The sequence below is a fragment of the Monodon monoceros genome, unplaced genomic scaffold, assembly GCF_005190385.1.
Source record: "Monodon monoceros isolate NGI ecotype Baffin Bay Population unplaced genomic scaffold, NGI_Narwhal_1 Super_Scaffold_20, whole genome shotgun sequence".
NCBI classification, from domain to species: Eukaryota; Metazoa; Chordata; class Mammalia; order Artiodactyla; family Monodontidae; genus Monodon; species Monodon monoceros.
Window position 1 is genome coordinate 120,124,683 of NW_021703777.1, and position 24,422 is coordinate 120,149,104.

Below are 24,422 nucleotides of genomic sequence, written 5' to 3' on the forward strand. Positions count from 1 at the left end.
ACCATCACAATTTACAGTGGTAGATATTTTATTTAACTGGATGGAAGAGAGAAAGGGTAGTCAATGAATTGTTCAGGGATCAAAAATCTACCCTCAGATAGACAGGTGCATCTCCCTCTACACACATGCCACTGAGGCCTGGCTCTGTCCCTGAGAATTTTCATGCCTCAGGAATGATCATCTGTCTTCTTGGAGGTGGAATGACAAGTGAGTGGAAGGTGAAACTGCATCCCAGTGAATGAAGCAGAACTTTATTCTGCCTGTAGTCTGTGTGTGTGTTTTTCTTTTCTTTCTTTTTTCTTTTCTTTTTTTTTTTTTGACACCTTTAGCCGAAGATTAGGAGGATTCTACTGGGAAATCCAAATATAAACTACTTAGAGCAGATCCCTAAAATACTAGACATTTTAAAAATCTTTCATGAAACTTTTTTCACCTCGATGTGGCATTAAATAGAAACACATTTTTAACCAGTGCTGAAGGTGTAGTGAACATAAAATAGTTGTATGATTTATTTTATTGAGTGACATTTTTAAGGATACAGGAAACAAGCCATACACTACAACAAGGCAAATACAACTGAAACAGTATGCTTAAGTTTTGTTTGCCACAGAAAGAAAAAAATAAATACAAAGAACACTGCCTTTTCATATATATTTGATCATGGCACATGCACATTTATCAAATCTTAACTTAAAATACTTTACTCAAAATCTTTTTCAGCTTTTATCAAGGAACTGCAGTATGTATCTGCATTTAAAAAAAAAAAAGTGCTTACTCTTGGGTAGTTAATACAAAGCACAGAAAATGAAATTTTTTAAGTACAGAGGGTTACACTGAGAAGGCAGCCTTACTGTTTAGGCACATTACAGTATTTAAGGTAACTGTACTGCAGATATCACATTCTTCATTTTTTTTTTTTTTTCAGCAAATCAACAGGCATTTTATGTTTTCATCCAGTAGCTGAAGAATCACTCCAATCACAATGTCCTCTGTTTCACAGAATAGGAAACTAATGCAAAAGTTAAAAAAAAAAAATTAATTTCTATATTATACTTATTATCTAACTACATCTAGTTTTAAAACCCTACAAAAGAATATATATATTTACTATGTAAAGCACAAAAGTAGACCTTTTAGAGATTCATTATTTAACGTATAAATCACTTTTAAAGATTCCACAAAGTGTTTACCTTAATTCATATGTTTTACTGTATAATATATATCTATACTTAACCTTTACAAAAGATAGAATGAGTTGGAGGGCTGTACCATCAGAACTAAATATTTTTAAAATAAATCCCATCGGAGAATGTATCAACTACTTTTAGACAAATTATTGTTGAATGAGATTTGACTAGTTGTCTGTAGATTCACAGTGAAGGGTGTTTATTATTAGGAGGTATAGGAAATGTATGTATAATAATGTTTTACCTAAAACATCCCTAAAAATTTATCTCCAAAGACAAAAAAGCAAAAGAAAGATTTCAAGTTTGTTAAAGAAAAGAGTACAATTTTGTTAGAGGATGAAAAATGATTAAGCAAAGTGGGATAAATATAACTGTAGTATAAGTTAGCAAAAATTCCTAGTGAAATCTGAATTTATCCTGAATATGAGAAATGTACTTCAGAAAAAGTATCCATAATACAAAATTATGCACCTGTTTTCCCATTAACTTCCCCTATGTAATTACTGTAGCATCCACTGTAGTGAAAAGGAGAAAAAAAAATGTTTTTATTTAATAAATATAACTTTGAGGTTTAAACATTTAATTCTTACGTCTAAATATACTGGGTCCTAAATACCCTCTTGCCAATACATCCATTTATCATCTTTCCACACCTATTCTTGATATGTGTAAATTTTACTTGGAAGATTCTTAAGGGATCTGTCATAATAAAAATTACCTTTCATGATTAAATCTTTTATTTCTTCCAGGGTGGAAAAAGGAAGGAAATTAACATTCACTAACTACCTACTAAGCACTATATACACTACCTTATTCAAACCCAAAAGGGAGTATTACTGAAATAGCCCCTGCCTCTGTTACCATCAGAGAACTTTTAAGAGGGGGAAGTGACCGTATAGGAGGGAATCCTTAATCTGAGATCCACAAATAGCATATTCATTCACCCACTCATTCATTCACTTACTCAACACATTTCTACTGAGAAACTACTATAGGTCCAAGCAGTATTCCAAGTACCTGGAATACAGTGGTGAACCAAAGAGATAAAAATCCCTACTCTCACAAAGCTTACATTTCAGTAGAGAGGAGACAAATAATAAACATAATAAATAAAATATATAAAGCATGTTAAATAGTAAGTACTGTGGCTAATGTAAAGCAGGAAAGGGGGAAAGGGAGTGCTGGAGGTGGGAGAATTCAAATTCCAAAGAGTGACGAGGGAGGGTCTTGCTGAGAAGACGACAGGAAGAGTGATGAGGTGGCCGTGTGGATTAGGGAAGAGTATTCTAAGTAGAGGGAACTACACTTTGGACATTTATTCTTCATGTTGATGAAATGTTACCTTTTATAATGGTGTTTCCTTTTTATAGTTGAAGCTTGGGTCAGAACCCTCAATCTGAAGCTTCAGGGCTTGTTTAAGGCTTAATTCCGTCTCCGAGGAAGGATATCCTTCCAGCACTTCCTGATGCCCTCTATCCTGTACTGTTCGTGGGACTGAAACCCTACCAAGAAAAACCTGGTTGCTCTGAAGATGATAATTTGGATTTGTCATTATTCCGTTTCTCTTCTTCTGTTCCCCACTTTGTTGGTGAATAAGAAACTGCTGTTGCGATCGACCGATTTCTTGCTGAGCTGAAGGTATAATTTTGCACTGCGATTCTGCTGGCGTCTGTTTAGATGGTGCACTAGTCCCAGATTTGGCTGTAGGTCCTCTTTTATCAAACTGAGTCATTTCATATTCTAGAACCTTTGGCTGTGAAGAATTATTTTGTTTAGCTTTTTTCCCAGCCGACCCAGATTTGTTGGCATTTTCTGATTTCCCCCCTTTATTTGTTTTAGTTGACTTCAAACTGGGCTTTACTTGACTCCACTCAAACTCACTGCTCGGTGAGTGATGGCTCTGTCCCAAGGACTGTGTTGTGGAAGACGGGGAAACAACTGACTGTCGACTTCTGCTGCGCGGCAACGAATGCTGCTGAATTTGTTCTGTAAATGACAAGCTGTGAAAGCTGTCAATTGGCACCGTTTGAGCCGTGGCTGTAGATGAAGTAGTTCTCAAAGATGAATTTTTTGAGCTTTTCAGGGAATTATTTGACAATGACGACTTCTGCCGATCAACTGTCGAGTCCGGAGATTCTGAAGGAGAACTGAATGCGTGGGCTGGCCCATTCGGTAACCCGCGCAGCGAAGGCTGCACGTCCCCTCCACCAGTACTGCCAGAGCTATTTGATTTAATTGTTAATGACTGCATTTTTGAAGACACTGACTGTAGAGGCTTTTGCTCCATTGTGTGGACAGGGGATGGAGAACAGCCATTCAAACTGGATGCACCATATTTTTCTAATAATTTAATTATTTGAGAATGTCCATTTTTGGCTGCAACACGCATAGCAGTGCGTCCAAATTGATCAGCATGGTTTGGATCAGCACCGTGCTCTAATAAAACCTGCACAACATCAATGTGCCCTTCCTGGGCCGCAATGCAGAGCGCAGTTGCACCTTGATTACAGGTATGGTCCACCATGGCGCCATGCTCGATCAGAAGCTGCACCACTTTTACATGGCCCTGCCAGGCTGCAGACTGCAGAGCAGAGCGCTTTTCATTGTCTGCAGCGTTGACGTCAGCATGGTAGGTGATCAGAACCTGCACCATTTCCAAATGGCCTTGCCAGCAGGAAACATGAAGTGCTGTCCTTCCTTCAGCATCACTTGCTTCTACATTTGCACCATTTTCTAAAAAATATTCAGCCATTGTAAGTTGGTTTTCTAAGGCCAAAATATAAAGAGTAGGCCTACCATCAGCATCTTTGTAGTTCACATCAGCTCCGTGGCTAAAAAGTAACTCAACAATGTCCCTGTGTCCTTCTAATGCAGCAACCCGCAGTGCATTTCTTCCATCATAACCTCTGTGATCAATGTTGGATTTGTTTTCCAATAATACTTGAACACAATCATAATGACCCTCTTGCGAAGCTAATATGAAAGGTATCCGCCCATCATTATCGATTTCATTTGTTCTAGCACCTTGTTCAATAAGTGCTTCACATATTAATCTGTGACCTTCAAAAGCTGCCATGTGCAAAGGTGTCCATCCAGCATCATCCCTGTGATTTTCATCTAACCCCCTATCCAGTAGAGTACGTACAACTTCAACATTTCCTTGGGCTGAAGCTATGCTGAGGACTGTCCTCCCTTCACTGTCAATGCTGTCCACAGCTGCGCCCCAAAACAGAAGTGTGTTTACAACCGAAGCATGACCCATAGAAGCTGCTGCTAACAAGGGTGTACGACCATTGTTATCTGTGTGGTCGACATCTGCTCCCCCCTCTAGAAGCAAGTCAACCACATCGACGTGTCCTTCATAGGCAGCCACCAGCAGTGGAGTCATGCCATCTTTATCACAATGATCCACTTCAGCACCTCGATCGATTAAAAGGCTAACAACCGATGCATGTCCTTTACTTGCAGGAACACAAAGTGCAGCCACAGAGAGTGCAGTCCTGCCATCGACGTCCTCGTGATTCACTTCCGCTCCGTGGTCCAGGAGGTGTTCCACAATCTCTCTATGTCCCATGTAGGCTGCTGCTATCAAAGCAGTTCGACCTTCATTATCAGCTTTGTTGACTTCAGCACCATGTTGTAGCAAGTTAAGTACAATGTCCTCATGGCCCCCCCAGGCTGCTGCTCTCAAAGCTGTTCGGCTATCAGCGTCTGCACAGTCCACTTTGACGCCAGCATACAGGAGTGCAGAGACGACCTCAGTATGGCCACCCCAAGCAGCGGATCTTAATGCTGTCCAGCCATCCTGATCAGTATGATTAATATTTGCTCCACAACCAATCAAACAATTAACCACCTTGGTATGTCCCTGTCTAGCAGCTAGGGTAAGTGGTGTGTGCCCATGAGCATCTTCTATCTCTAAATCTGCTCCCCTAGAGACGAGTAAATTCACCACATCAAGGTTGCCACTGTAAGCAGCGTTAGCCAGTAATGTTCTCCCATTTGAATCACACTGATTTACTGATGCTCCATTATCTAGTAATGTCCGGATGGAATCCTCTCTTTCTAAGGCTTGTCGGACTATGCATGATGTGCGATCATCTTCACTGTTGACGTGAGCGCCAGCTTTCACCAACAGCTGTAGCACTTCTTGCTCCTTGGGTATTAGTGTAGACAGGGAGTCTCTGACAGGTGTACCATTCCATATCATCCACAGAGCTAACTCAGCTGTCTCTAACTGTAAGTTTGAATTAATTAAGTGCAATGCAAATTCTTGTGCTTCCAATGGTGTTAAATTCTTGGCTTGACAGGTATAACTCATAGCCAACATTCGGTGTCCTTCTGCTGCATTACATAAATACTTCTGAGTGCAGTGTTTCACATCCAGAAGCCACTCTGCAAAACTATAGTGAAACAGTATTTTAGTATCTCCTAGTCCATCAACAAGAAGTTTGGAGAGGACATCTAACTTGCGCTGAAAGTCTTCCAAGCTTAATGACATACTTTTGGTCCATACTGCATGATATAATTCCGTTATGGTCAGAGGTCGGCAGGCTGCAAGAATCACATTCAAAATAGGCTGAACCTTTGCAAACTGTTTTCTTACAAAAAGTCTCTGACACAGCCAGAGATACAGACCATTTAGAGTTCCTGGGATGTCACGAATCTCTCTTAACATAATAAAATTTTCTACAACTCCATCGAGAACTCGTTCTAGATAAAGAAAGCATCCGCTGCTCTTAATGTGCAGTTGATTTAACATCTCTGCAGTTTCTTTTGTGAGGTGTTGCCGCAAAGCTTCTTCTTGATCTAAGCGATGAAGAATGTACTGCTGAACATCCTTAACGATATATGCCTTCCGAAGGTCATCTAAACTTATTTTTCGAAAACCTAAGGACAAAAAAGTAGATGTCAATTGAAAATGATTACCAAAGTTTCCATATAGTCAAAGAGAATGTCTTCAACATGTGACAAACTGAGAAGCAAACAAATCAATAGTAAGTCAGTTAATACTAATAAACCAGTCAATAGACACCTAGAAGTATATGAGTCAGTTTTCTTTTCCTTCTGGAGAAACACACTGATGGCAGATAAACGATTTCATTTTCCTATCCACAAATGGAACTATTTCTTATTCGTTTAGTGGCTCAGTGCTCTTCTCAACTTCCATGATAAGAGATACTAAATGAGCATTAGACATCTTACATACATAGCCAAGCACATTGGGAAGATTTTCTGACCCCCCAAATGATTAGGAAAAAAAGTTGCAGGAGACATAAATAAGGTTTGTTTATTTTTATAAGCTGATCTTTTCCATGTGAAAAATTTACATATTTCCATCCACATAACTGAAGGTACACTAGTCTTAATTATGGAATTGAACATTTGCATACAGTTAGAATATCACCTGTCACTGCCTTTAAATTACATTATTTTACATGTTACCAAATTAAAATAATTAAATCTTAGATTGTCAATAAACAGCTTGAATCTGAAGATGCAACTTGGTCAAATTATGCTAACAAAATTTCAGCACTGTGAAAATAAAGCAACTTAATAAACTTCAAACCAACCTAAAACCATACTAGTTACAGCTATTCAAAACTCACTTTAAGTTCTTTAAAGGAAACCATATCATTTTCCGAAGGGAGATGATATCCTGTTTTATAGACATGGATATATTAGACAACTGTGTAATTCATCTTCCAGAAGAAAAAAACTCCTAAGTGAATGAACTCTCTTAAGAGGAATAAATCTAGAAATTCAGCAAAGATTAGTGATGGTCAATTAATACTGAGTAAAATACTCTTACTCAATTGAATAAAACAAATGTATATATCACCTACTATATGCCAGGTACTATGTGAGGAAATGAGACTCTCACTTTGTGGTGAGAAGTCAGCGAGGACCAAGGCAGATCCACATTCTGAAAGACTATTCTAACATCACTAAAGACGAACAGGTGGAGTCAACTCTAGAGGCACAGCCAAAGTCTACATAAGAATCACTAGGACTTCACTAGTGGCGCAGTGGCTAAGAATCTGCCTGCTGATGCAGGGGACACGGGTTTGAGCCCTGGTCCGGGAAGATCCCACATGTCGTGGAGCAACTAAGCCCGTGCGCCACAACTACTGAGCCTGCGCTCTAGAGCCCATGTGCCACAACTACTGAAGCCCACACGCCTAGAGCCCGTGCTCCACAACAAGAGAAGCCATCGCAATGAGAAGCCCACGCACTGCAACGAAGAGTAGCCCCCGCTCACCACAACTAGAGAAAGCCCACACACAGCAACAAAGACCCAATGCAGACAAAAATTAATTAATTAATTAATTAATTTTTTAAAAAAGGGGTGGTGGTGGTGGGATGAATTGGGAGATTGGGACTGACAATATATACACTAATATGTATAAAACAGATAACTAATAAGAACCTGCTGTGTAAAAACATAATAATAAAATAAAATTCAAAAAACAAAAAAGAATCACTGAAAACCTCAACAACCAAAGCAGTAGCAGCAACAGATAAAAATAAAAGTTGGAGCTGGAAATTACTAATAAGAGCTAGATTGCGTAGAGCTTACTTAGTAAGTGTGGAGAAGGAAAGAGAACAGGAGTCAAAGTTGACATTCATTTGTGGTGTGGCCAAAAGCATGGAAAAAGAGACCACTAAAGGACAAATAACAGGTTTGGAGAGAAAGTTGAAAAATTCAGTTTTGTGACACTAATCTTGAATTACTTAGATGAAATGGACAAATTTATTGAAAAACACAACCTACCAGGAATGACACATGAAGAAATAACAAATTTGCATACCTCTAAATCTATATAAAATGGAATCTGTAATTATATATATTTACATACATTCAATTGATTGATTAAACATATAACTGATTAGTCTCAACAGAGATTAATTTCAAATGATAAATTTTAATTACGAAAAAAGACGCTCCTGATCTGAAGAATTTAAAACATGCCTAGAAGTGTATAACATTCTACATTTATCAGTGATATGAGATAACTTGCCTCCAAACCTTTTTTGTGTGTTCATTTGCTTTTGACTTTAATAAATTCATTAAAACAATTTAAGCTGGAAAACACCTGGCATGTTGCTAATAAAAAGGATTTTTAAAAATAATAACTACCACCTTACATTGTACAGTGTTTTAAAGTTTCCGAAGTGATCTTGTACATAATGATTGGCATGAAAGATCATATTGCCTATTATGAATAAATATCTGTAATTTAAACCTACATAACTAAGATATCATGATTGAAACTTGAGGTAATTAAGACAGAATCTAGGCTAACCCTCCACAGTAACAGGTTTGGTTCTTGGTTTGGTTCTGAAAGAAATATAAGAGATCAACATTTATTGAGAGTCAATTATTTTTAAAGCAGCACTTCCAGTACTTATCATACATAACACTTCTTCTTATGTCAAGCCTGTGAGATAAGTTGCACCTGACAATTCTAATTTGGAATGCATACATCTCAATTCAAAATCCATATATTTCATTAAAACAACAGCAGAAAGCAGAAACATGCAGGACATAAGGAACGCTGAAAAAATTTTTTAATAAGTGAAAAAAATGCTATGTTCATGGACAGAAGGAAAGCATATTTTAAATGTCAAACTTTTCCTAAATTTTAACCAAATGTAATAATTTTGTTTACATCATTAGTAGTTATAATTTTTAAAAAGCTGTTCAAGTCAATCTAGTGGAATAAAAGTAAAAACACATATTTTAGAATAATATTGATGGCAAGGACGACTGGGAAGTAACCGTACAAGAAAATTTTAAATATTAAACCAATGTGACAGTTGCATAAAAACGCCAACAGACAGTTTAGAAGAGCAGACAGATGGTTTAGAAATACATCAATAACACACACACACACATACATGCACATATGCCTACACTTAAGATAAAAGAAGCACTGACAACTAGTGGTACAGGGAGTTAATAAACAGTGCTGAGAAGATCTGTGATTTGATAAAGTATCCAGATAAGAGTCTTATTTCACACCATTCGGTAGAATATATACTATAAGGATAAAAATCACTAAATGTAAAAATAAGAATATACAATAGTAAAGGACAATACATTAGAGTGAATATAAGGGACTTCAAAAGAATTACTACAGTTTTAAAAAGCTGAAGAAAATAGCTGCAAAGAATAAAAAAATATGAAATAAAAGCCCTCTTAATAATCAATACGAATATCACTAACTTCCTGGAGGAAACCTAGGTAAAGGTGAGAAAGTACTAACTCAAAGGAAAAAAAAGAGACAAATTGATAAATTAAGCATAAGGGGGAAGAATTCAATAGTAAATAAGTATAAATAAAAATGAGATACTATTTTTCACACACTAAATCTGCAAATATGAAAATATATAATTCAATACTGGTGGAAGTTCCGAGAAACCAACACTTTCAGGTAGAAATATATGATATATATCTTTCTGGAAAGCAACTTGAAAATATGTATTCATAACTTTAGTAATATTCTTCAATGTTTACTACCAAATTCCAAACCTATCATCAACAGAGATGTGATCTGATGCTTATTACAGCTCAGCATTTTTAATAAGAAGGAGTATGGTAAGAGAACAAGACCATATTCAGTTCCTCCTTATTCCTTCTTGGCTCGCTGCTTTCTCCAAGACCTAGTTCAAAGAAACACAAATTCATTTCTTTGCTTTGTTCCAAGCTCTGATCTAGATGTTGAGGAGATACAGTGGTGGACAAGACAAGCAAATTTCCTGTTCTTATGGAGGCTGTATCTTAGTGGAGGAGACACCCAAGTAAGAAAACAAATGTAAAATGTAAACAATTTTAAACAGTAATAAGACATAGGAAGAAAAATGTGTGACTAAGTAGTTGAGGTGGCAAAAATAGAAATCGGATAGAAGAATATGGAGAAGCCTGCAGGAGACTGGTATTTGAGAAGAGATCGAAATGTTAAGATAGTAAGAAGTTCAGGAGAAGGTCACTCCCGTCAGAGGGAACGTCAAACGCAAGCCCCTAAGGCAGAAAAATGCAGATCTGCAAATAACAAACGTGAACTGACGAAAATATAGAGAAAGGGGAAATCTCATGTGTTGCCGGCAGGAGCATAAATTATTTCAAGCACACCAGATAGCAATTTGGAAAAATTAACTAAAGCTCAAAACGTACACACTCTAGTAATTCTGTCTGGGTTTGTAATGTAAACCTTTAGCACACGTGCACAAGACGTGTTTGAGCACGTTCATGAAGCATTTTTTGTAATAATGAAAAACTGAAATAATTAAATGTCCATGAATAGGATAATGGGAAAATTGGAGATTTATTCATGGGAAGGAATAATATACAGCAGTTAAAACCAATGAACTGGGTTTATAAGTAGTAATAGGAATAGGGCTCAAAAACAATGCTATCAAACAAAAGGATATAGTGATAATAATAATAATAGCAGCAATACACTTATGAAGCACTTATTATGTACTAGGCATTGTTCTAAGTGCTTCACATGTAATTTGTCATTTAGACTCACAAACACTCTGTGGGGAAAGTAATAGGAATGTGTAATCCTCATTTTATAGATAAGGGCACTGAGGCACAGGTCATGTTGGTAAGCTGCATAAGGTCACATAGCCAGTAAATGGAAATAGCTAGGATGGTGTATGCAGTGTTTCATTTATGTGAACTATAAAAATATACAGAATACAAATATGAGTTGAAAGGACAGAAAATAAACTAATAATACTGGTCGTCTCAAATGAGGAAGGGAAAGAAATGGGATGCCATAGACCAAAAGGGGATTTAACTTTATCTGGACCTGACATACTAAGAGCTACATTAAGTATTAGCTGTTATCCTGTTAATCCCCCAACTTTTATCAACTAGATTTTCAATAACAACAGAACAGAATAGTATAACGGAAATCAAATCAAAAGTGCTGTTATTAGTAGCAAGGGAATCTAAAAGAGGGAATAAATCTGGTTAAAGGAAACCATTTTAACAAATTAGTAGGGTTTCACCATTCTGTAAAATGTATAGAACTATTTACAAGTGATATGGCTAATTAACCAATAACTTAATTATCTTTCCAATTACACTATAAATCCTGTGAGTGGTCCTTGTTTTATGCTCCTTTTACTTCCCATAGCACAAAGAAAAAAAGGGCTTTACATAATCTAATAGGAGAAACCACAACTTTATTGTGGTAGTAAAAAAGTAGAGTCGGGAAACAAGAAAAGTAAAGGAAGAAAAAAACCTGATCAGGTACTTCTATACATTGTATAGATTGTTTTCTCACACATCAGAAAAGGGTTAAAAAAAGGATCTACTTCAAGAGGTATCGTGAATGGCTGTTGACTCTGTCTCTCCTCTTAAACCAGGAAAAACGTCTTAGAGAAACTGCCACTGATTTTTAATACGCATATTCACTACTCTCAGTCTCGTTAGAAGAAACATCGTAAGCTGATCAGGACACATCAGCATAAAAATGGCAGCCCTACAGACATAAAGCAGCTAAGATGGCATGAAATACTCGTAACCTTTACTAAAGATGCTAGATAAAGAATCTTGAAAAAAAAAGGTTCTATTAAATGATCTTAAAATATTCTATGGCTTGTTTTTAATACAACTTTTAAAAAGTACAGTTGAAAACAGCTGATAGAACAGATAGAACAGCTGACAGAATAGCAGAAGCAATGACCAGATTTTCAACTGAGTACTCTCCTCTAAGAAAGAAACACATGCATTATTTAGTTCATCAATGAAAAACATTTGAAGATGGCAGGAATTACGCTTACCGGTAAACATTTTAGTAACAGCTTTGCTCTGTTTTCGGGCAGAACAGAGAAGTAATAGCCATGGTGGAAAGAACTCATGGTGACCAGCTAAAAGCTCTGCCACAGTCCCAGATAAGCTGGTAGACGTCTGTTCACCTTCCATAACATTACACCCTTCATCCACTGAATCCACAAGCAGATAGAGGCTTTGCTGGGGAGGCTTCATTCCCAAAAGAGGGAGCAGGACACACCTGTGAAACACATCCATATGAGCATTTTGAATGTTACTGGCTATGATATTAAGGTTTATTATCCAAACACTAGAATTACAGGTTATAAATATTGTTTTAAGAAAAAATTAATGTTTTAGATTAAAACTATTGTACAAGTTTCAATTCCTTACTTTAATGAGAATACTGGTCCTAAATAGTTCACATTTCCAATAACAACAACATTTTCCACAATAAAGTGTGTGTGTGTGTGTGTGTGTGTGTGTGTGTGTGTATTATTGATTCAGCATTCTTAAGAAGGGCAGTAGGAACCTGAAACAAGATTTCACTATTCCTTTCCTGACATTTTTATCAATAATAAAAGCTTGAATTGTTTATCACAAAGCTAAAGTGTATTGGAAAGGAAAAAGAAACTGGGGATCACTTCAGTAATAGAAAAGATATCAAGAGTTCTCTAGAATTTAGAAGATTTTATCATCATGTCTCTCACAAAATGACTGCACTTCATCTAGTTTGTCATACACAAGTTTTACTTTAAAAGACTTTTCAAAGATAAACTACAGTCTAGATTCCATTTGATGTATGTTCAAATTTCAATGTAAAGGATAAATTATTAGGTTTAATCCCAACACATTTCCTACTCAGATAATTTATACTGAAGTTGAATACAATTTTTCATAACTGAAACAATACTCATTCATTTTCAACAAATATTTACATGAGCATTCCATATGCTGAATGAGGTACTGAAAGATACAACGGTGAAGAGGACAGAATCCATCTAATCATGAACACCAGAAACGTACAGATAATCCTTTCTACAACTCTCTTCTTAATCTTTCAATCCTGATAGCAACCCAGATCCAATGTATCACTAAGTCCTGTCAATGCTTCTTTATAAAAGTCTTCAAACCCACCCTGGTCTGTATCATCACCCTACTCCAAACTGCCGTCATCTCGTTCACCCAGGAACCACACTAATCCACATGCCTCCAGCCACTCCCTCCAGAGCTCCTACTGCAGCAGATCAAACTTTTCACAATGTTCCTCCAGCCATACTAGCTTTTTCCATGACTTGTACTAGATACAATTACACAAGGGCCTTTTGCTTTGCAGTCTCCTCTGCCTGGTCTGTGCTTCCCTTCTCTCTTCGTGTAATTAACTCCTCCTTGGTCTTCAATGGTAAGCTTGAGAGTCACTTTCTCAAAACCAAGACCCTATAATATGCTTTCACAACATCAAGTATTTCTCTTTCACAGCATTATCAAGTTTGTAATGTTAAACTTACTCAATGTCATTAATTCTTATTTCTCTCTTTAGAGGTTAAGCATCAAAAGAACGGGGACTATGTCAGTCTCGCTCATGAGTATAACCCCAGAACCTAGCAGTGCTGTACCCATAGGAGATCCTAAGTAAAGACTTCACACTGTTGTAGCCTATACTGGAAAACAAATAACTTCAATGTAGGCTGCTCAGTGCTACCAAAAAAAGCAGTAAAATTACTAACACAGTGGATAAGAAATGATCAACTCAAGGGAAGTAGATAAGAAAGGAAGAAAATGTCAGAGAAACATTCAAATATTAGGTGCTCAAGATGAACTAAGTTTTGAAGGATCAATTAAAATTCTCCAGGAATAGTAATAAATTTGCAATAAATTTTACAATAAAGGGAAGGCAGGGCCATCCTGGCAGAAGGAATGTTATAAATTTAGGAAAATGTCCTTTATTGTACCTTATGTATATAGTTCCTCTACTATGAGAACAAAGAAGGCTGACGTAAAACCAGTGTTATATATTTACCTACGTATACAGTACATATATACATATACAGTATATATATATTTCTATATATAGTACATATAAAATATACTATCATAATATACTATAGTAATATCCTATAATCAGTGCCACTTGAGAGAGACCATAATCTTAACTACTTTTTTTTTTAAATTTTATTAATTTTATTAATTTATTTTTGGCTGTGTTGGGTCTTCGTTGCTGCGCGGGTTTTCTCTAGTTGCGGCAAGCGGGGGCTACTCTTCGTTGCGGTGCACGGGCTTCTCATTGCAGTGGCTTCTCTTGTGGAGCACGGACTCTAGGCATGCAGGCTTCAGTAGTTGTGGCATGTGGGCTCAGTGGTTGTGGCTCATGGGCTCTAGAGCACAGGCTCAGTAGTTGTGGTGCACGGGCTTAGTTGCTCCACAGCATGTGGGATCTTCCCAGACCAGGGCTCGAACCCGTGTCCCCTACATTGGCAGGCGGATTCTTAACCACTGCGCCACCAGGGGGGAGCCCCCACCTAACCTGTTTTTGATCAGGACAGGGTAAGGGGAGAGGTCAGCAAAGTTAGGAGAGGAGCTTAGTCAGGAGAAAGTTCGAGAGTAAGGCAACAGACACAGGAAAAAAAAATCGAGTTAAGGCAATAGGACACGCACAGGCTGGGGGAAGAGAAGGACCAGTGAACGACATACTGAAGAAAATTACTGAAAGAGTAAATGCTGGGACTTACAAAGTATTTTGAAATGTGAACTCTGACCTAAGGGTACTAAGGAGCCAGTGAAGTACTTTAAGCACAGAACTGATATGTTTATATCTGTGTTTAGAACGATAACTAGCTACAGTTGAAGAAAAGCCTGAAACAGAGTAAGTCTAGAAGGAAAGAGTGCGATAGGAGGCCACTGCTCAGAATTTAAGGGAAAAAAAAGAAAAAACAATCTCCATCCTGAACTGCTGTTACCAAGGCCATCACTGCTAACTTTAATTCACTGCTTTATTGCATTTAAGTACTTCACATCTGCATCAACTCACTTGATTCTCACATTAAGTCTTTAAGATGGGTACTACTGTAATACCCATTTCCAGATGAGGAAAACAAGGCACACAAGGAGAAGTCACTTATCCAAAGCTCAAGGAAGGGACTGAAGTTCAGGGTCTGGCTCTAGAACCTACACAAGGGTAGACCATTCAGCCTGGTTTGCCTAGGACTTTACCAGTTCTAAGTGCTGAGAACCAACCATTCCTCCTCCCTGTCCATGCCCCCCACGCCCCACTCCTGGGCAAACCAGGATGGTCAGTCACCCCCTAGTCTACACTCTTACCCACGATGGTCTACTGTCTATCTAGAACCAATGTTATAAATAAGGTAGTAAGCAGCAAGGTCAGAATGAAGTAGACAGATCTGAGGGAAATTTGGTGGGTGAAATTGATAGGATTTGATGATTATTCCCTGTCTTTTGCTTACTCCAGGTTATGTGTTCTTCTTTTCCTAGTTCCTTATAATACAAACTGAAATCATTGTTTCATACTTCTAATATAATCCTTTAATGTCATGAATTTCCCTCAAGTATTTTCACTATCATCCAATTCAAAATAATTTCCCTTTGATTTCTTCTTTGAAACAGGTTGCTGAGAAGTGAGTGGTATAGTTTTTAAATATTTGGGGACCTCCCACCAGGTATTTTATGTTCCTGTGTTACCATTATTTAAATTCAATTGTGATCAGATAACATACTTTGAATAACTTGCACACCTTTAAATTTATTAAGCATTGTTCTATGGTCCAGAATGTCTAACTTAGTAAACGTGTAAGCATTTGAAAAGACTGTGTGTGCTATTGTTGGATGGACTGTTCTTTAAATGTCCATTAGGTCAAGTGGTGATAGTGTTGTTCAATTGTTCTATATACAACTGACCCTTGAGCAACTTGGGGGTTAGGGGCACCGAGCCCCTGTGCAGTTAAAAATCAGCATACTGCTTAGAGAGGGTGTGGAGAAAAGGGAACCCTCTTGCACTGTTGGTGGGAATGTAAATTGATACAGCCACTATGGAGAACAGTATGGAGGTTCCTTAAAAAACTAAAAATAGAATTACTATAAGATCCAGCAATCCCACTACTGGGCATATACCCAGAGAAAACCATAATTCAAAGAGACACATGCACCCCAATGTTCATTGCAGCACTATTTACAATAGCCAGGACAGGGAAGCAACCTAAATGCCCATCGACAGACGAATGGATAAAGAAGATGTGGTACATATATACAATGGAATATTACTCAGCCATAAAAAGGAATGAAATTGGGTCATTTGCAGAGATGTGGATGGATCTAGAGACTGTCATACAGAGTGAAGTAAGTCAGAAAGAGAAAAACAAATATCGTATATTAACGCATATACGTGGAACCTAGAAAAATGGTACAGATGAACCGGTTTGCAGGGCAGAAATAGAGACACAGATGTAGAGAACAAACGTATGGATACCAAGGGGGGAAAGTGGCGGGGAGTGGGGGTGGTGGTGTGATGAATTGGGCAATTGGGATTGACATATATACACTAATATGTATAAAATGGATAACTAATAAGAACCTGCTGTATAAAAAAATAAATATAATAAAATTCAAAAAAAAAATCAGCATACTGCTATCTCTGCCTCAAAAACAAAGGAACCCAAGGGCAGTAAGCTAAAACAGTCAGGTATGTATTTTTTCATTCTTTTTAAATTAAGCTATATGTCTCTTTATGTATATTTGTCTTAGGTAACATATAATTAGATCTTACATTTTTATCTAATCAGACAAACTGCCATTTATACTAGTGTATTTACCATTTACATTTAATGTGATTATTCATATGATTCAGGTTAAATTTACTATATTCTTATACATACCATTTAAAAATATACAAGTATATCTGTAGGACATATTACTAGGATTAGAGTTGCTAGGTTAAGGGGCATATCTGTGTGTATCTTCACAGATATTGTCAAAATACCCTCTAGAAATTATATAAGCATACCCTCCCAACAGTTGCGTAAGAGTGCCTGTTTCCCTAGCCCCTCCATTATAGCAATTAACATTATTTTCCACAGATATGCAGAAAATGGCATCATTATGCTTTTAGTTGACATTTCCTTATCATGAGGTCAATCTTATTTACAAATGTCTAGGAGTTTTATTTCTTTTTCTTTAAACTGTGTCTTCATATCCTTTATCCATTTTCCAAAAGATTAATGTTTCTCTTTTTTGGAGAGTATTAAGAAAATGATTTTGTTGCTAATATTTTCCATCGTTACTTTTCTTTTGACTTTTAAAGGGTTTTTTTTTTTGAAATGTACAATTTCTCTGTTTTTTTACTTTTATATAATATATCAGTCTTTTTTCTTTTATGAATTCTGAGTTTTATATGTTAACACATCAGTCTTTTTTCTTTTATGAATTCTGAGTTTTATATGTTTCATTTCTGAGGGGACTTCCCTACTCTAAAGGTTAAAAAAAAAACACTTCCTCATGTTTTCTTCAAAAGCTTTGAAAATTTTATTTTTTAATCACATTAGTTTTGACATAAGATGTGAACTAGGTTTCCAATTTTTTCCCCACGTGGCTCCACAGTTATCCCCAAACTATTTACTAAAGTATCTTTCTCTTATTGACTTGGTTTGAAATATCTCTCTTTTCACAGACAGAGTAAATCCCCATATATATTTTGGCTAAGTTTCATCTCATTCTGTTGTCTCACCATCTCTTTTCCAAGCACTTATATCTCTGCTTCATGCAACTGCTGAAGTCAGGCAATTGCTCATTAATTATGTTTTCATTTAAGACAATATATTTGGCTACGGTTTTCTTTTTGTTCCATGGCAATATTTTTCTGGTGAGCATTTCTGGTGCTTTTTTTTGTTTTGTTTTTGTTTTTGGGGGGAGGAAGAGTAAAATGTAGAGCTTTATTATGCCTTCAAACTTAAGTTGTTATTCACTTAAAATAGACTGTTAAAAATATAAGATTTTTTTTTTACTAGATCTTTACTAGAGTATAGTTGCTTCATAATACTGTGTTAGTTTCTGTTGCACAGCAAAGCAAATCAGCCATATACATACACGTGTCGCCATATCTCCTCCCTCCCATCCTCCCTATCCCACCCCTCTAGGTCATCGCAAAGCACCGAGCCAATTTCCACTAGCCAACATTTTACATTCTGTAGTGTATATATGTTGATGCTATTCTCACTTCACCCCAGCTTCGCCCTCCCATCCCACATCAAGTCCATTCTCTATGTCCACCTCTTTATTCCTGCCCTGCAACTAGGTTCATCAGTACCATGTTTTTTTTAATTCCATATATATGTGTTAGCATATGGTATTTGTTTTTCTCTTTCTGACTTACTTCACTCTGTATGACAGACTCTAGGTCCATCTACCTCATTACAAATAACTCAATTTCATTTCTTTTTATAGCTGAGTAACATTCCATTGTATATATGTGCCTTCTTTATCCATTACCAAAACCAGAAAAAGATGTCACAAAAAAAGAAAATTATAGCCCAATATCACTGATGAACATAGATGCAAAAATCCTGAACAAAACATTAGCAAACAGAAGCCAACAGCACATTAAAAGGATCATACACCATGATAAAGTGGGGTTTATCCCAGGGATGCAAGGATTCTTCAATATATGCAAATCAATCAATGTGATACACCATATTAACAAATTGAAGGAGAAAAACCATATGATCATCTCAATAGATGCAGAAAAAGCTTTTGACACAATTCAACACCCATTTATGATAAAAACTCTCCAGAAAATGGGCAATAGAGGGAACTACCTCAACATAATAAAGGCCATGTACGAAAAACCCATAGCCAACATCGTCCTCAATGGTGAAAAACTAAAAGCATTTCCTCTAAGATCAGAAACAAGACAAGGATGTCCACTCTCGCCACTCTTATTCAACATAGTTTTGGAAGTCCTAGTCTGGTGCTGTTTTTTAGACCCCTTCTCCCTACTGGTTTTGAGATATATTTTTACATATCTTGTGACAGCTCTTCAGTAAGATAACTTCTTTCTGGATCAGCAATTGCAGGTTAGTGTGTCCAGTGTCCAGGCTTCTAAGAATCTCCTTATGACTCAGAGTCATGGGCATGAACAACTTCTTTGCGCTTCTACTTCTCCCCAACCAATTAAGCTGAGAAGCTGTGGGGATGTACACAAGGCCTTTCTCACCACAGCCCCCTCGCCATTACCCCCAGATGTCTGACTCCTGCACAGAGCTCATCTGTGAGACTCATTCTTCCCAGCACTCTTTGTTCTTCCTTTCTGCTTAACTGGGTCCAGGGAAACTTCTAGCATAAGTCTATAACCTGTCTCCGTGGTTCCAAATGAGGGTCTTTATGCTCTTGATGATGTTCAGGGTATACATTTATTTCAAAGAGTAAATGTTGTGTCAGTTTTGTCTGCATCTCAGTTTGGTATTAACTTCCACATTTATCTTGAGGCTGGGGTTTACAGGTCTCTCATAGTTTCACTTTCTTGCTATTAGACTATTTCCCAGGCCTTAGTCAGTCATGTCAAAACCAGAAGCCAAACTATGGCTTTAAAAATGTTGAGTAATTTTTTCTAGTCTTGACATCACCTCTAAACTCGAAACTGTCTTCTACCATCTCCATGTGGATGTCCTACAGGCGTCTCAAATTTAACATGTTTAAAGAAGCATTCTCTCAATTTACCCCCCAAATAAGTTCCTCCCCACCCATTTTCCCCATGTCAGTTAGTGGTATCCCATCACCCCCCTAGTTTCTTAAGTCAAAACCCTAGGACTAATTCCTGAGTACTCCCTTTTATTCCAGCCACTGTCCCCCTTTCAGTCCTAACAGCAAGCTTTCCTCCAGTCAGGGCCTATGTACTTGGTACTCCCTTCTGCCTAGAAAGCTCCCCGAGGCCGAACTTCTCTTCCTTCAGATTTCAACACAAAGTTTATCCCTGAAGAGGTTTTCCTTGGTCACCATGTCTTAAATGGCCTTCATCATGTATTACTGTTCCTCTAACAACTCATCCTGTTTTCTTTGTAGTGTTGATCCCATCCTCAAAGTAATTTATTGCGTTATCTCATGTACCGCTTTCACTGTAAGGCTGGGGTGAAGCTCCTCCACTTCCGTGCTGCCTCCCCCGGGTTGGCGCCCGTCCTGTGCACTGCTAGATTCCCAGCACTCAAAACCATTATTTGCACATCACAAACACTCAGTAAAATCTGCTTCATGAATGAATGGTAATTAATAGGAAAACTGCTACTCTGAAACACTAGATAAAAAATTTTCTAGACTCAGAATTCCCGTATTCAGTTTCCTTTTATTTATTCCATCAAAAGCACCATATGGGGATACCTACGCCACCAAGTGACACACAGATCCACACCTCTACCAGATTACCTTTTATCATTTTATAAATGACAATCCCATCAAAGTATACACACACAAAGCAAGAGTGCTTTAGAAGTCTAAAACAGATTTTCCTGTTTGTGAATATATATGTATATATTATCTTCAAAATGAGATAATGTGATAGTATTAGATTATCACATTCATACAAAGATAACCACCATCTTTAAAACCAGCAGTGTGCCGCAGGATTTTACCTGTGTAGATATATGTTATTAAATGTCTTACATTTCTTAGGTGCATTATTAAAGTTCAGGCAATATATATTACATTAATACTTTTATGAATGTAATTTGAAGTCCTTGAGCTAGCTCTCCCCCCATTTTCAATTCTATGTCGAAAATAAGCACTGGCAGCATCATGCTTCTGTAGCTGGCCTTCTGATTTTCAGGCAGAAAGGCAGCTAAAAGACCATTAGGGCAATTCTGAAATGAAATCCATTTTTTTTTTAATACAGTGAATTTACTTACTGCCTCTTTCTCAAGAGGCTAATTAACTTTTAAAAGCTCCTACAAGTATTGTAAGGAGTATACTATTAGACAGATACTATACGTACAATAGTTTCTTAAGGTTTTCACTGTTGAACATTGAGTTTCATCTCATTCTCTGGCTCACTCCCTCAGGAGTAGAGAACTAGTTAAGAGCCTCCCTCCCAGTCTTACAACAAAATAAGCCAGGCAAACTGCAAGTTCAAGACTTTTCATGAACCTACGAGAGTGCTTAGGTCACAGGGCAACCGACTAGCCCAAAATCTAAGGTGACACAGACATCTGCAGGCAGACACAGAACGCAAGCACTTACTTACCTGGGGCAGATGCGCCTGGACACTGGAAAACAAACTGAATAAAAAATAGGCAAAAGACCTGAACAGACACCTCACCAAAGAAGCTACAGATAGCAGGTAAGCGGATGAAAAGAAGTTCAACATCATATGTCATTAGGGAATTGCAAATTAAGACAAGCTGCGACATATAAGTTAGAATGGCCAAAATCCAAGCGCTGACAACACCAAATACTGGCAAGGATGTGGAGCAACAGGAACTCTCATTCGTTGCTGGTGGGAATGCAAAATGGTGCATAGCAAGTTTGGAAGACAGTTTGGCAGTTTCATAGAAAACTAAACATACTCTTCCCATACAAAACAGCAATTGTGTCCCTGGTATTTACCTAAATGAACTGAAAAAGTATGTCCATGCAAACACCTGCACACATGGTGTATATAACAGCTTTATTCATAACTGCCAAACTTCGGAAGCAACCAAGATGTCCTTCAGTAGGTGAATGTTAATAAACTATGGTACATCTATCAGGCCATGAAAAGACATGGAGGAATCAAATGTATATTACCCAGTGAAAAAAGCCAATATGAAAAGGCTACATACTGTATGATTCTGACTGTCAAACATTCTTAAGGCAAAACTATGGAAATGGTGACAAGATCAGTGGTTGCCCAAGGCTACGAGGAGGGAGTGATGAATAGGCAGAGCATAGAGGATTTTTAGGGCAGTAAAACTACTGTGTATGATACAATAATGGTGGATACATTTATTATATATTTCTTAAAACCCATAGGATGTACAACACCAAGAGAGAACGCTAATGTCAACTATGGACTTTGGGTGTTAATGATATGTCAATGCAGGTTCATCAGTTATAACAAATGCACCACTGTGATGCAGGATGTCGATAGCGGAGGAGGCTGTGTGTGTGCAGGGATGGGAATAAATGGAAACTCTCTACACGTTCCCCTTAAAAGCAGTGAACCTAAAAAAATAAAGTCTGTAAATTTAAAAAAATAGTATGGTATTTGCAAAAGACAGACACATCAAAGTCTAGAAACAGACCAGTATAAATACAGGAAGCTGATTTTTCACAAAGTTGCAAAGGGAATTCAATTGAGAAAGGAAAGTTTTTTCAACCAAAAAAAAAATTATACATAATATTACCAGATTACCCACTTTGAATTCTGCCGTCTAAAATCTCACTACTATCTGGTGAAATTTAGCATCAAAATATTATACATTTGAAGTTTACCTAGAAGGGTAATCCTAAATACCTAGCACTTTCCAAAACCATCTGGAAGTACAATGCTGACATACTGGCCCATCATTTTATTAATGAAATGATTAAATTCTTTCGAAAGGCTATGCTTTAAAATAAATGTTTTTTAAAAAGACGAGAAGTAGAAAAACTAAATCACTAATAATTCTTACTTAATATATCTTGTCTTAGGAAAACAAACACAGGTTTTACTTTTCTCTTTTTCTCCCATTTCATTAAGATATATATATTGACATATTACATTGTATAAGTTTAAGGTATACAACACATATATGTACATATTGTAAAATGTCACCACAATAAGCTTAGTTAATATCCATCATCTCACAGTTAATAATTTTTTTTTCCAACTTTTAAGATCTAGTCACCTAGCACCTTTCAAATATACAATACAGTACCGCTAACTATCGTTGCCATGCTGTACATTACACCTCTTATAACTGGAAGTTTGTACCTTTTGACCACCTTCACCTAATGCCCCCACCTTCTAACCCCTGCCTCTGGGAACTGCAAAGCTGATCTCCATTTCAATGAGTTGGGTTTTTTAGATTCCAAACACAAGTGAAATCATACAGCATTTGTCTCTATGTCTGACTTATTTCACTCAGCATAATGCCCTCAAGATCCATCCATGCTGCCAGAAATGGCAGAATTTCCTTCTTTTACTATGGCCGAATTATGTGTATATATGCATATCAAAATTTCTTTATCAATTTATCTAAGTCAGTGGACACTTAGGTTGTTTCCCTATTTTCTTTCCTTAGGAATGAAAATACCCTCCAGTAAATTAAAGCATGTGAAAATGTGGAACAGGGTATAAGATACCTCAAACCAGTTAGGGATCAAATTTATATACTCAATAAAAAAAATCTAATAAGTACAATTGATAATTAAAGTCAGGTCAGGAGCTTGGCCAAAATGTAGGGTAAAATTTCCCTCTAAACTTTGACCAAGATATTGTTGTAACTTCATGCTTTTATGCACTGTTTCCCCTTTGCTGAAATATAGCAGGGAATGATGGAATATAAAAACAAAATGAAATAAGAAAAACATAACCAGAGTCAAAAATAAAATAAACATTTCAAAGTATCAGAAACAGAAAAGAAGCATAATGCTGTAAGTGAACCGAAAATTTCAGCTTGTCAAACTTGTCTGCAATGGCAGCCTGGGGATTAGATGGTGGAAGTAAAAGGGGCGAGGTAGTAGTCCTGCCTCTACTAATAGGACTCAGGCTCACTGTATGAAACCAGGGGCTGGAACAGGGGCTTTCCTTATTACTAATGAAAGAAGGAAACAAAAAGCACAGACTACTGCCTAGGGCTATGGCTTTTAAGAAGCAGCAGGGAGGGCAAAAAATCAGCCTCTTTGGAGACAGGAACTGAACCTAAAATGATCATGGGTCAGTGACTAAATCTACAAAATCACTTGTATCGGCTTGGAGTGCGAGCTTCGTATCTCAATTATTGGTCCTCATCCTAGACTGCACTGAGGGTGGGGAGTGGTGGAGGCAATCGGCAATCAGAGAAAGGAGAGCAGAGGTAGAAGTGGTGAACCAAACAGGAGAGTGAAAAAAAAAAATTACAAAATTTATAGTGCTCAGAGAGAAAGCAGCAAACTCAACAATCGGAATACGTGTTCATGTCCAAATGAAAGTAACTTATAAAACGGCCAAAGAACGTAAAGAAAATGTAGTTGTGATATTCAGATAAATAAAAGAGGGAATAAAATCCAATTTTTAAAAAAGGAATTATTTAACAAGCAAAGCCACAAATCAAATAAAACAGGAGAGAACCAGAGAAATCTTCCTCATAGGGACTTCCACTGCCAGATAAAATGCAGTAGGTGGCAGCAGCCCAAAACTCCCGCTGCAATAGCTAGAAAAAAAATGTTATCCGTTACAAAATTTACATTTTTAAAGATATGAGAAAGCTGTTGAAGCAAGAGAACAAAATGAA

At 37.2% G+C, this 24,422-nt stretch overlaps 1 protein-coding gene across 3 annotated transcripts in view; it reads right to left on the reverse strand.

Moving 5' to 3' along the window:
* Positions 1-270: 270 nt before the first annotated feature.
* Positions 271-24,422, reverse strand: part of ANKRD50 (ankyrin repeat domain 50) — a 40,973-nt gene continuing 16,821 nt past the window's right edge. For all 3 annotated transcript variants that reach the window (XM_029235784.1, XM_029235783.1, XM_029235782.1), the window contains exons 3-5: positions 11,988-12,217; positions 2,530-6,077; positions 271-1,009 (exon numbers count right to left, since the gene is read on the reverse strand). In XM_029235784.1, coding sequence (XP_029091617.1) covers positions 2,533-6,077; positions 11,988-12,217 — 3,775 coding nt within the window. In that variant the 3' untranslated portion in view covers positions 271-1,009; positions 2,530-2,532. The remainder of the gene's footprint in view (positions 1,010-2,529; positions 6,078-11,987; positions 12,218-24,422) is intronic.